Genomic DNA, 13,672 nt, shown 5'->3' with positions numbered 1-13,672 from the left:
ATGGTTACTGTAGGCTCTTCCATGGTGGTCTTTAGGGCAAAGGTTGTTGGTCTTTGGCAATTATACAGGATAGAATTAATTCTTCCATTGCCACATAGGGTTTTATTAACTTTAGGTGCCAGACCCAGAAGATAAGACAGATTCCTGTGGATGAGGAACTTGAAAGACTGGCCTACCTTGGTAAGGCAAAGAGGGACAGTCAATTCTCCAGTGTCCTGCTTGTCCAGAGTTTGGGCAGGGTCCTGATGGCAGGCATGGCGTGGAACAGTTCTTAGCCCAGTGGTTAGTGTCGTGACAATCCAGGTGGAGCTGTTTGAGCCCTGTCATCTACTCTGGAGGAAACCTTGAGGCTGCCTCTAGGAGCTGACAGTTTTGTCTAATGGAAGCTTTTTTGTTAAACATTTTAAATGCCACACTCAGTAGAACTCTGAGGCATTTGAGGGCCAACATTTAATTTATTTAGCATACTTGCTTTTAAATAAACTTTGTTTTTAGTTACTTGCTTCAGGCTTAACCTTGAAAATATACAGAGAAGGCTATAAAGCTTGTTGATGTAGTTGAATTACATTTGTCCTTAGCATGACTACAAGCATAGTCCTGAGCACATTAAAGAATTTGATCATTTATAAGGTGAATGACTATTAACTTGTATGTATTAATTATCTTTAATAATTTATAGCAAATTAGCAGCTTTTATAAGGTTAGGATTTTACAGTTTTACCCCTGTTAAATCTTAGCTTTAGAAATTACATTTTTTAAATTGAAACTCTTTTAGTAACAAAATAAAACTTTAAATCATATAAGCAGCCCATAGAGAGATTGGAAATTTTTTAAAGCCATAAATATAGCCCACAGAGAGACTGGGAATCTTATTTTCTTGATCTTTTCACAGTGTACCATTATAGAATATCACAGTTTCTGCTAAGTCTCACTTATCCAAATAGCTAAAGCTTAATGAGGTTAGCAAAGACCAAGAGACTATACATATACCTTTAAGTCATTTATTGTTAACCTGAGTAGAGCATAGGAATTTATAAACATTTCTTATTAAATATGTTTTATTTAATAAGCATAATTGTTTTAATTTACATTTTTTATTATAGGACAAAAATCATCATATAAATATCTATCCTAATTCAAAATATCTTGCAGATCTCTTGTTGTCTATTTAGTCTCCAAAAGAGACATAAGATTTGATTTTAAGTTACATATACGTGTGTCCCAGAGACTGGGTCTACATTTGTGTTCAGTTTTTTTTTTTTTTTTTGGTCTCTCCAAATGCTGGAACTCCAAAACAGAAGACAGCTCACAATCGGTCCAAACTTGAGAAGTACATGGGTTGGCAATTCTTTTGTTTTGCTTGCAATTTGCAAGTCTGGGTCATTTGTGGTCTGGGCTCCCCATGGCCTATCAAGTCCATTTGGACTTGCTCCCTCTGGGGCCTATCCTGGAACCCCCGACCAGATTCCATGGTCACAACTGTATTTAAAATATCCATTGATTAGCTGCTGACAGGGTAACAGCCTTAAAGCTGAATCTCAGGCATGTTGTGAAACAGGGGAATGGGGAAGGCCTTTATTTTTTAAGGTGAAAAACACAGGGAGACCTTCAATATCTACCAAAGAAAGTAAGAACTGCCAATTTAAATGATTAAGGCACCGCAAAGCAATATTTCAGTGTCTGCATAAGCAGGTTACAGACGCCGAAATAGCAGTTAGTCATATCATAACAGTTTAATGTTCATGCTGTAAATTTCTGGCTTGGGGTCACTGAGTCAAGGTAGCTGAGAATTTATTATCCAGGGACTGAAATCAGAGACAAATGACTAGTGCTAACAACGTAGATGTCTACCATAAAATGGAGCAATCACAATTACATGTCAATATCTTGGGAATTACTTTTCAGTGTTTATTCTTACCAGCTCTTTAGAGCTTGGCACCCAGCAATGCCAAGCATGCACCTGCTGCTGTGAATTAGGTTCTCTCCCTGGTCATCCCACTTTGCAAGTGATCTTCAGGTAAAGGATGCTTCCTGACATCCTTCTCCTACACTTGCTCTCCTGCTCATTGGATTTAGAATAGCCCCTGACACATAGGAAGTGCTTTGTAAATAAGAAGAGAAGTTGATGATCACGGAAGAACATTAGAAGGAACAAGAAAATAGGAAATGTTTGTTAGCCTTGTAAGAGTAAAACTCCAGCATACAGAAAAATACAATTCTACTTTCAGGTGATTGTATGTCCTCCTGCATTTCCCGATGAAGGATGCAGCAAGCTAAATAAACTGCATGATAGACATGGTGGGATGGTGGGATGGAGCAGCAATCTTAACAGTTCTTATTAATAAAATCAAACCTGAGGCCAGGTATTGGGGTGAACTCTGGAAGATCAGAGAGACAAAACAAGCCACAGCTAACCTCACCTGGCCAACTTCTCAGCTGATCTTGTTTTCTCAGACTGGAAGCTTCTGTGTCCTCATCCCAAAGGCTCTCAGCTGAACTGCTGCTCGAAAGCCTGAAGCTTAACCTGCTAAAAGCTTAACCAGCCAAATGCTTCTAGTTTCTGGTCCTCACACCTTATATACCTTTCTGCTTTCTACCACCACTCCCTGGGATTAAAGGCTCGCTTTCTGGGATTAAAGACGTGAGTCACCATGCCTGGCTGAATCCTTGAACAGATGGATTTCTGCCTCTGGAATGCTAGGATTAAAGGCGTGCACTACCACTGCCTGTCCTAAGAATCTAGTGGCTTTTCTGTTCTCTGACCCCAGATAAGTTTATTAGGGTACACAATATTTTTGGGAACAGAATACCACCAGAGTGGGGTAGTGAGAATCCCTGCCAAGTCCCTGGAAACTGAGCCAGTCTTCAATTATCTAGCACCAGCTGTCTGAAAAAACAAAACAAAACAAAACAAAACAAAACAAAACAAAACAAAGCAAAACAAAACACCAAACCTACTATCTCAATTAATTTATTGCTGTGATACATTAGAATGGCAAGGCAAAGCCATTCCAGTGTTAGCTTCAGTTCATAAAGAACTGAGTGTAGAAAGGAATTTCTTATTTCTCAGAGGACACGGCAGTGCTTAGCAATACGGACATCTCTGATGATCAGGACAAAGGGACTGAGGCCAGCATAACTAAGTACTAAAAATGCTTTTATATTGAGTATTGTGGAATCGTGTGTCACTGTGGAGCCTGTGTAGAAGGAGAAAATGAAATCTGCCCAGTAAAAGAAAAGGAAACAGGCCATGAGAGTGAGAACATTGTGGGCAGCTCTGATGTCTGGCCTGGAATCATTTGCAAACCTGGAACTGTGAAGGTACAGGACACGTACGTGATGTTTATACAGATGGAGAGCCATAGACCCACTGCTCCAGCCCATGAGACTCTGGAAAACGACATCACGAAGAGCCATGAGAGAGAGGAAAAGCCACCTCACTGTGTGTGTGGATGGCAGCACGCAGCAATACCCAGTATACATCCCGACTCCAGACCTGTTTGTGCTGCTCGCTGCTGTGATATAGTGAAGCAAGTTGGAGCTTATCAGGGCATAAAAGATCCAAAAGAGGAGGAGAAAGGGAAGAACTTGCCATGCAGTCTGTGGTTTGAGCTTTCTGCAAAGGATTGTCCTAGGACTGATGGTGACAGCCTGGACCACACTGAGGAGACAGGTGGTACAGATGGAGAGGCCACGGGCAACCCTTTCTAGGTAAATTATAGTTTTACAACCAATGTCACCTAGGAAGTTTCTGAAATAAAAAATTGCAGTTATGTTTCTGACCCCTATGCAATGAATAATGATTATGTTCACAAAAGCCAAGTGAATGAGCATAACATCTACATTTTTTCTCTGAGGACCCATGAAAGTATACACATGTCTCACAAATAAGATGATGTTCCCTAAAACTCCAAGTCCAGTAAGTGAAATGAAAATTAGTCTCTGGATGAGGTCTCTCCAGATCATCTTCATGATATTTCCAGCACTAGGAAAAACCCTTTTGAGAAGCACAAGGAAGTAAACATGAAATGGTTCAGGCCTGTGTGTGTTCTGTTTTCTTTAGTGAAGAGAACAGTGTATTATGTAAATGCAGAGTCCTTTGTTACAGATGCCTGAGTTTGTTCTTGTCCCTCCTCTTCTTGCTTCCAGGGATACAGCAATGATGCTGATGGTGATTGGACATAAACACCATGCTGATGCACTCACTGCTTTACAGAAGACAGTTCTTTATACCCTCCATCTCTAAACTTTTTTCCACGAGGACACCCAAACAAAGGGCAGCATCACTCAATTTCTGAGACATGATATGGAGCATCAACTTAGATGCCTCTCTTCCCAGATCCTCTTTGCCATCCTGTACACACTCATCCCTCATGTGTTGAATTAATAGAAAACTGGAGATACTCCAAAGTTGTGTAATACTTGTCCAAATGGGGATACTTTCCAGGGAAAGTCAGGTGGCTTTTCTCTGTCTCCAACTCTGAATTGACCTTGGAATAAGGGACACATAGTTTAATTGGGCAGGGCAGCAGCAGCCCATTCCCTCACCTTGACGGTGTGATTAATTTTGGTTCCCTATTGTCTCTCTCTCTCTTTTTTTTTTTTTTGGTTTTTCGAGGCAGGGTTTCTCTGTGTGGCTTTGTGCCTTCCCTGGAACTCACTTGGTAGACCAGGCTGGCCTCGAACTCACAGAGATCCGCCTGCCTCGGCCTCCTGAGTGCTGGGATTAAAGGCGTGCGCCACCACTGCCCGGCTACCCTATTGTCTCTTGCATGGGATCATATTAAAAGTACCAAACTCTTCTATTTATGTGCATTTACTGACCATTCCCTAAGAACATTCTCCTAAATCTTAGCTCTCAGCATAGTCATTGTTCATTTGGAATCTAAACAAAGGCACATCTTACTGTTTTGATTTTCAAGGTTCAGCAAATGCAGTGATTTTATCAATCAGTATTGCCCCATTCTATAAAGGACAAGCAACCTAATACCTAGTACTGATTTGTATTTTTTACACATGATATCCATTTTCTTTCTTCTCATTCTGTTTAAAGTTCAAATCAGGATTAAAACATAAATACATTAATTTAACTTACATTTTTACAAATCATAAATAGTTTTATATAGGATCCTTAAGTATATATGACTTCCACACTTTAATATTCTGTGCTGTTTACCAAATTTGTCTCTGAATTATTTTGGCTCCTCCCAAACATATGAGATACTGGCACTTACCTTGCCACGACAGTACATGTAATATTCTCTATGTTATCTGACTCCCGCCTCCACACTACACATCTCTGTGCTGCTCACAGGTCACAAATGTGTCTCTTACAATTTCCCTGAATCCTCTGGACTGTGCTGTCTGTTAGTCTGTTTTTATCAACCAACCCCTCTGTGCTGGGAAACCCCAAGAGATGCTTTAGTACATCAGTTACCTTGTATTTTTGCAGATGTATCTCTTGGTTTTTGGATATATCAATAATACATATTGAATTGTTTACTGAAATTTTTTTTCTGAATTTTTGTCACTCCTGGACTGCAAAAACATCTACTCAAGGAACTGTCAGAAAGAAATTTATATTTTACATTATATCGTTTTAATTTTAGTCATTTTTGTGTATTGGGTATTTTTCCTGCATGTATGTCTGGATACCACACGTGTGCCTGGTGCTCGCAGAGGCCAGAATAAGGCATTGGATGCCCTGAAACTGGGGTGGCACATGGCTGTTAAATGCCATATAGGTGCTGAGAGTTGAATCAGGGAATGCTGCAAGAGCAGCCAGTGCTCTTAACCAGGGAGCCAGCTCTTCAGTCCACATATCGACAATTTAACACGCTTTCACAGGCTCCTTACCTCTGCCATGCTGGAACCAATGCAGTCTGTGTGCGTCCAGTTAAATGAGGGATTGTGCTGCAATGATGTGGTGGAGGCTTACACATATTCTAGAAACTGGAGGAATTTCAGAACTTTAGAAATAGAAATTTCAGGATTCACAAGAACCTGCTTTGTGACCACTCACTGTGGATTTAATTGTGACTTTCCCAATTCATATATTCATCACATTGAGAATATTATTTGGCTTCCTTAAAAATATTTTTATATGTAAATTGTATTTTGTGTAATACAGGTATATTTTAGAGAGTCAATGAACTAACATGTGTAGTGCCTAGGGAAGTGCCCAGCATGCTTTAAAGACCCATTTTCTAAAATCAGTTATTAGTGTTAGTATTTTGCCTCATGTCTGCTTTATCCACAATTCTCATGTTCTATGGTTTACATTGGATCTAGGGAAGAGAAATTCACAAGAAATGAAATCATGGTAAAGAAGGAAAGAGTGCTCCATCTGCAAAAGACTGTAGTCACTAGAGGTTACACAGCTCAGATGGAAGCTCCCAGTCCTTGGAGGGAAAAACACACAAAGATTGTGCAGAAGCTGTGGGAACCGGAGCTTCCTCCTCCAGGCTGCAGTGCAGGTCCCCCTGTCTCCTGCTCTGCCTGTCCTGTGTAATGAGCAGCTCTGGCCCAGTGGCCGCACACACTGTCCACACGGCTGATGCAGCCATCCTGGATTGCAGGTAGGAAATGATAGACCATCTTCTCCCTGAATCCTGCCTCTTCCCTCTCCCAGAGTGACAGGGAGCCCACATCCTTGTCTCCTGCATCTCTGCCCTCCACAGATTTCTGTCCACACCAAAGGCAGCTCCACCCCACCATGACGTTCAGCACTCACCATGAAGTCTGTGCAGCAGCTCAGGGTGGGTGTCCTCACGGCATTAGCCAGGCCCTGTTTATCAACCTGAGACCTTAACTCAAGAGAGGTGTCAAGATGTCACCATCAGGAGTTTGGCTTCATCAGGGGAAAAGGCTCCTCCTGCACATCTCCATCCCTGAGGCCGCTCTGCCTTCTCTCTGGTGCTCTGTCATTTCCTGAACCCAGGAACTTAATTACAGTGCCTGTGAGTAGGTGATGAGCAGGGCATGAGGGGTCTGGGCTCTTTGAACTTAAATCCATTCTTTCCTCTTTCCATTCATTTACCCCCTAAACCAAGAGCTGCTTCGGAAGAAATATCTGATACTCGAAAGTGATCACTTTCTGAATAATTTTCAAGCATATTCTTTATTAATAACAAAAGATCATTTAGTGATACAGGCAGGGGCTATGGTCAAGGTCATGTTTAGGACAATCACCAGGACACTGTGGGATCCTCTGTGCCCTCACTACTGTTTTGAACACCTCCCCCTCCTCCTTCCTTTTAGTCTATGAAGGTCTGTTTGTATTTCTCTCCACCATCGCCAACTTTATTGTGGGCTGGATGTTTTGCCCTTTATTCATGTTATTATTTCTTTCCTTTTGGGTGGTGATGTTTGTTTTTTATCCATTTGTTTATCTATTTCAGCATTTTTATTTCAGCATTCAGAATAGTTGGCTCCACTATGGCATTTTAATACCTGCTGGGTTTTGGTTGATCCTCTCCCAATTTCCTCCTCTTCTATTGCTCCTCACTTCCTATTCCCATCTAGACCCTTAGGATTTCTTTCTTTGTGTGGATGAATAATATTTCCTTCAGTTTATATATGACCGTTTTATGTATTGATCTATTAATAGAGTTAGGTTGAATCCATGTGCATAGTGAGTGCTATTGTGACTAAACATAGAGTGCAAGTGTCTCTAACATTCTGATTTCATTTCCTTTGGCTGTATATTCAGTAGTTGGGATTGCTGGATCAAAAGGAAGAAAACTACACTTACCTTAAATGCAGTAAGTGACTCTTAGAAACAGTACATATCTACAAAACCACACCCAAATCTTCACAGTAAGCCAGAAGCCCTTCCATGCCCCTCTCCTATCATGTCCTCAACAGAGCAGAGAAATGCCCACCGTGAAAGATGCTACCGAGGCTCTTCCCACCTTCTACCAGTTTGACTTGCTATTTCTGTCAGTAGGAGCACTGACCAGCACCATTCCTACATCTCTCAGATCGTCACCACAGCCACCAACATAAATGTGAGCAAGGCCTAGTGGCATATACCTCTAATGGTATATGCATAGTCCCAGCAGTTGGAAAGCTTGAGGCTGAAAGATCAAGAGTTCAAGGCCAGTGTGGTGGTTTGAATAAACATGCCCCCCATTAGCTCATAGGGAGTGGCATTACTAGAAGGTGTGGCCTTGTTGAAGGAAGTGCATCACGAGGGGGTGGGTTTTGAGATCTCAAATGCTCAAGCCAGGTCTAGTAGACATTCACTCACTGCTGCCTGCAGATCCAGATGTTGAACTCTCAGCTCCCTCTCTAGTGCTGTGTCTGCCTGCATGCCACCGGGCTTCCTACCATGATGATAATGGGCTAAACCCCTGAACTGTAAGCCAGCCCCAGTGAAATGTTTTCCTTTATGAAAGTTGCTGTGGTCATGAAGTCTCTTCACAACAATAAAACCCTAATTAAGACAGCCAGCCTCTGCCTTATAGCAAGAGGCCAATTTGGGTTCAATAGCCAAAATGTTTATTTTTATTTGTAGTTATGTGTATGTGTGTCTGTGCACATGAGTACAGGTGCCAGAGAAGTGCAGAGATGCCAGATCCCCCTGAACCTGAAGTTATATGCAGTTGTGAACCACTTGATGTACTGGGAATCAAACATGGGTCCTTTGCAAGAGCAGTGTGTGATCTTTACTGCTGACCTATGTCTTCAGTTTCCTCATATTTTTAAAAACAAAATAACTCAGAAAGGTAAAAGGAAGTACTTATTAAACTTCTGTTATTCTAGTTTTTCTCAAATGTAATAATTCTTATAGTTTTTTTACTCTTGCAAATGATAGAGCAAATCTAATTAAAACTATGACTATATTCCATTATTTTCATGCTTTTATTTTATTATATTGAAATGCACTTGAATATTTCATTCTATATCAATATATTTTGAGCTTATTTACCATCTTATAAATATCACACCAAAAAATCTTGTAAATTTTTAAAATACATTTATTTCTGGGAGGGGAGCATGCATGTGCCACGGCACCTGTAGAGGTCAGAGGGCAGCTTAAGAAAGTCAGTTTACTTCTTTAATCGTGTGGTTCCTGGGGTCAAGCTCAGGTGTCAGTCTGGTGGTAAGTGCTTTTCCCTGCTGAGTCATCTCCACCAGTCCTCAATGTCATAATTCTCTTCTAAGTCTGGAATTGCGGATGTGTTTCCTGTTGTGTTGTTCTCTTTGCTTTGGTTCTGGAGGCTGAGCCTGGGCCTTGTTCATAGAGGAAGTCACCCTGACACTGAGTTACTCCCCAGCCCCCGAATATTATCAAGTAGCTAACAAATGCACATCTTGTTTTGTATTTAGGCAATGTGTTTGGAATGATGTAGATAATCTGTAAATTGTATTTCTTCAGTAAACATGTGTATCTGAAGGATTAGTTCCTAGAAATGGGGTTCCTGAGTCAAAGGGATTCACTTCAGTAATTTGTGCAGATGCTGGCACATCATTCTGCTGATCTTCACTACCTAAAGTTCAGTGGAATAAGACCTCCATCTATCTAAGCAGAGTTCACACCAAATGACCTCATCTATCGATGCAGAATTTACACCAAATGACCTCCATCTATCTATGCAGAATTCACTCTGAATGACCTCTGTCTAACTACACACAGTTCACACTGAATGACCCCAATCTATCTATACATAGTTCACACTGAATGACCTCCATCTATCTGTGCAGAGTTCACACTGAATGACCTCCATCTATCTATGCAGAGTTCACACTGAATGCCCTCCATCTATCTGTGTAGAGTTCACACCGAATGACCTCCATCTATCTGTGTAGAGTTCACACTGAATGACCTCTATCTATCTATGCAGAGTTCACACTGAATGACCTCCATCTATCTATGCAGAGTTCACACTGAATGTTGAAGGATGATGTGAGAGTAAATGAGAAGATACCTGGGTCCCTCTCTCTTTGATCTGATCCTCGTATCAGACATAGGCTGCTCACCCCCAGCTGTACTGTGTCAGACTGTCTTTACCTGCTTAAGCTTTTCTTACTTGATTAAAAAACATACACAAGGCATAGAAAATACTAACAGCCATTTCAAACCTCCCTTTCTGAAGCAACATGGCTCCTCCAATCTTACTGAGCATGCCAACATTCAGCCAGGTGTCCTTCCCTGTGAATCAGGATAAAAGGGCCGAGAACTGCATAACCAAGGGTCAGAAATTCTTGAAAATGCATTGTGAAGGAGTCATTCTTCAAAGAGAAAGATAAATACAAAGAGACAACACAATCTGCCCAATAGAAGGAAAGAAAACAGAGCATTAGAAGGAGGACACTGTGGGCAGCTCTCAGCTCAGGGGGAGTTCTGTAGAGAAGCTTGGCCTTCTGAAGGTAGAGGACATGCTGGTGGTGCTTGTGGAGAAGAGATACCATGTAGCCACTGGCCCCTCCCATGGCTCCCTGAAACACTGCATCTCTCAGGACCATGAGAGGGAGAACAATCCACTTTGTTTTCTGACTTTCTAGCGAAAAATAACAATAGTTGTCTTCACTTCATAGGGTAGGTTGCTATGGTTATGGAAATGACAGTGATCAGAACAGTTTAACGCAGAGAAACCTCTTGTGCTGATTGGCTGATCATGGTATCTGATAACTGTAATATTCAAGTGGTCTAGAACTCCACCAGGATTCTGTATGCTATATACAAGGGGGAAATCACCAGATCTGGATTCATCTCACTTGAAACACTAGAATGTTCATCAGTGAGTTCCCAGATATGAGTCAATGTTCAATCTCAAAGCTCCCGCAAAGAGGGCGGAGCCAGATTCCCATTCGTAGATGCGACCACAAATATGTGCTATCAGTCAATGTGCCTTCTGGTCAAATAAACTGCACTCATTTACTAGGTTACTTTGTGGTGAGAAATGAACTTACTTACACCTTTCAGGTTTGATAGGACACTAGTCTAAACTGACATATTTTTAAATTTTTTTTATATTTTATTTTTATTTTACATTTATGAGTATTTGCTTGCATGAGTATCTGTACTACATGCATGCAGTGTCTGTGGAAGTTTGAAGTGAGCATCAGGTTCCCTGGGAATGGAGTTACAGATGGTTTGATCTACCCTATGGGTGCTGGGCATTGAAACGGGGTCCTGTAGAAGAGCATTCAGTTCTCTTAACCTCTGAGACATCTCTCCAGGCCCCCACACTAGTTTTTAGAGGTGTAAAATGTCACTGTGCCCCACCAATCTGAGTAGAGGTTCCATAAGGAAAGGTGATCAGCGCAAATTCTGTATAACATTCACTGTGCCCTGTGAAAACTCCAGTGTCATTTGAGAATCCAGGTTTCTTCATAAGAAGTGTCTTGTTTCTCTCAGGTTAATTTATTGACTGAATGTTTAGCAATTTATGATGTGCCTGGGTGTGAACTTACTCACTTACTGCTGAAGCCTTGCATGCTCTCTCTCTCTCTCTCTCTCTGTCTCTCTTTCTGCACATTTGTAAATATGGAGGTTGATATCTGGTGTCATCTTCCATGGTAACCCCCCTGCACTATCATTATTTTTTTGATTCGTGTGTGTGTGTGTGTGTGTGTGTGTGTGTGTGTGTGTGTGTGTGTGTTGCACATGGAGGTCAGAGGGGAGCTAAAGGGAGTCAGTTCTGTCCTTGCACTATGTGGGTCCCAAGGACCGAACTTGTTGCATCAGGCTTAGTGACAAGTTCCCTTACCTGGTGAGCCCTCTCATCTGCCCTCTACATCTTATCTTTTGAGACTGGGTCTGTCTCAGAGCTTACAGACTGGATAGACTGGCTGCCGGTGAGCTGCCTGGATCTGTCTTTCTCCACCTTTCTGTCCTAGAGTTACACAGGCCACTGTGCATGGCTTATTTTATTACATGGATCCTAGGGATCTGAACTCAGGGTCTCATAATGCACAGCCAGCACGTTACTGATAGAGTCATCTTCCCAGCTTGGCCTCCACCTCCTTCTCCCCTTCCTCCTTTATCCTTACCCTCCCTGTCACCCGTTTCTTAACCTCTTCAGTCCTGAGATTGCAGGCATGCACACCACTCTGGGCAGAATGCCTTGATCTGAAGGAACCAGAGTTCACACAAGCACTTTCTAAATCAGTCTTTGAGCGCTGACTCAAAGGAAGTGATGTAAGATCCTGGGGATGGGGTGACACACAGTGTGCCACATCTGAACCCGAGAGAAGGTTGCTGAGCATTAAGAGCAGACAGCGGATGCATGACCATTGACACAGCGCGAGAGAGGACAGACTGGAATTGGAGCTGCGTTCACTCTCTTCTCTTTATAGATTGTGTTGCCAGTAAAATAAAAATATAAAAACAAATCCTGCAGTGATGATTGCCTACAAAACCTTTCATAATGTTGGAACAAATGATAACTGAAGAAAATATTTGAAATCTAAGATATTTTGACATTCACACTGCAAGGTAATATTTATACTAGAAAGCCAAGCTACTTAAGGAACTATAGAATAAAATTATAACAGAAATTGCTAACATTTTTTGGTACAACCAAACACAAAATAAATATGTATTCACCATTGTAAAGTAGAACCATGATGCACCCAGATGTTTACAGGAGTTCTCACCATAGGTGATAGAAATGTTATTTTCAAATAGGGTACAAATCTGTCTCTAACAATTCTAGAGTTTTATGTTCAAAGATAATATAATAAGTTAACTATTAATAAGTATTTTTCATAATGGGTTCATCCAATATCTGATAGCTAGACTCATATTCTCTACCCAGTATCTTATTGTGTGGATCCAATTGCAGAAATTGTCAATTAAATTAAATTAGAATCAGATCCTTATGCAGCTCTTTCATGACAGAGAGATGAATAGTGTTGTGGTGAGTTAGCGTGCAACAAAGGGCAGCTACCAACAAGTCCTGTCTGCTTGCAAACACATTTATTTATCAATATTGAAAAATGAATTCACATTTTTATGAATAAAGCAATTATAGAGGGATATAGAATGGCACTTTACTGTGCATACATTACCTGGTTACACAGTCTATAATTTATGTTACTGCAGACCCTCTTCATGTATCGATTAAGTGTTTCCATGCATTTCAGTTCTGTGATTGGTGTCAATGGATTCTATTGACTGAAATTTCACAGTACATGTCATTCCAAATAAAGGTGTTTTGATTCTTTATCATTTCTTTACAATTCCATAAGATCCTTTCTGTGGCTGGATAATTAACCTGCTTTCAAGCAGTTAAAAATGGGCTTTTTGTTGTTAAATTATTGTGTTTAGGAAACAACAATTCTATAATGTATGATATTTTCCCCCAGTGAAATTCTCAAAGAACAAATCTACCTGTGGCTATAGATCTAAGATAAGAAATCCCTGGCTAAAAGAGAGAAAGACGAGTTCTTTTGAAAAAATTTACCTAATTTGTCCTCACATATCCCACTCCTGGACTCACAGTGCTGAGAAAATCATTTTCATAATCTGCAGTTAAAGGTGCTTCTCCAGGGTGCTTAGCTGGAGAAAATATCCATATTATTTTGATTTGCTTAGAACTCTCTCAAGTCAAGGCTGTGAGTCACTAGGATTACTGTCTAAGAATAAAAACATCTTTAAAGTGCTTTGGTTGAAGTTTGTCTTACCCACAATATTAGAGAACTGAGATTTCTTTTATGCTTA

At 40.9% G+C, this 13,672-nt stretch overlaps 1 protein-coding gene across 1 annotated transcript; it reads right to left on the bottom strand.

Annotated features, from left to right (window-relative positions):
• Positions 1 to 3,066: 3,066 nt before the first annotated feature.
• LOC102909544 (putative vomeronasal receptor-like protein 4) lies at positions 3,067 to 3,987 on the bottom strand. Its single transcript, XM_006993175.2, has one exon. It carries the CDS (start codon positions 3,970 to 3,972, stop codon positions 3,067 to 3,069), a length of 906 nt encoding a protein of 301 aa, XP_006993237.2. The 5' UTR covers positions 3,973 to 3,987.
• Positions 3,988 to 13,672: the final 9,685 nt, after the last annotated feature.

The sequence above is a fragment of the Peromyscus maniculatus genome, chromosome 5 (assembly GCF_049852395.1).
Source record: "Peromyscus maniculatus bairdii isolate BWxNUB_F1_BW_parent chromosome 5, HU_Pman_BW_mat_3.1, whole genome shotgun sequence".
NCBI lineage: Eukaryota > Metazoa > Chordata > Mammalia > Rodentia > Cricetidae > Peromyscus > Peromyscus maniculatus.
The sequence above is the reverse complement of the archived record's forward strand: the minus strand, read 5'-3'. Positions and strand labels throughout refer to the sequence as shown.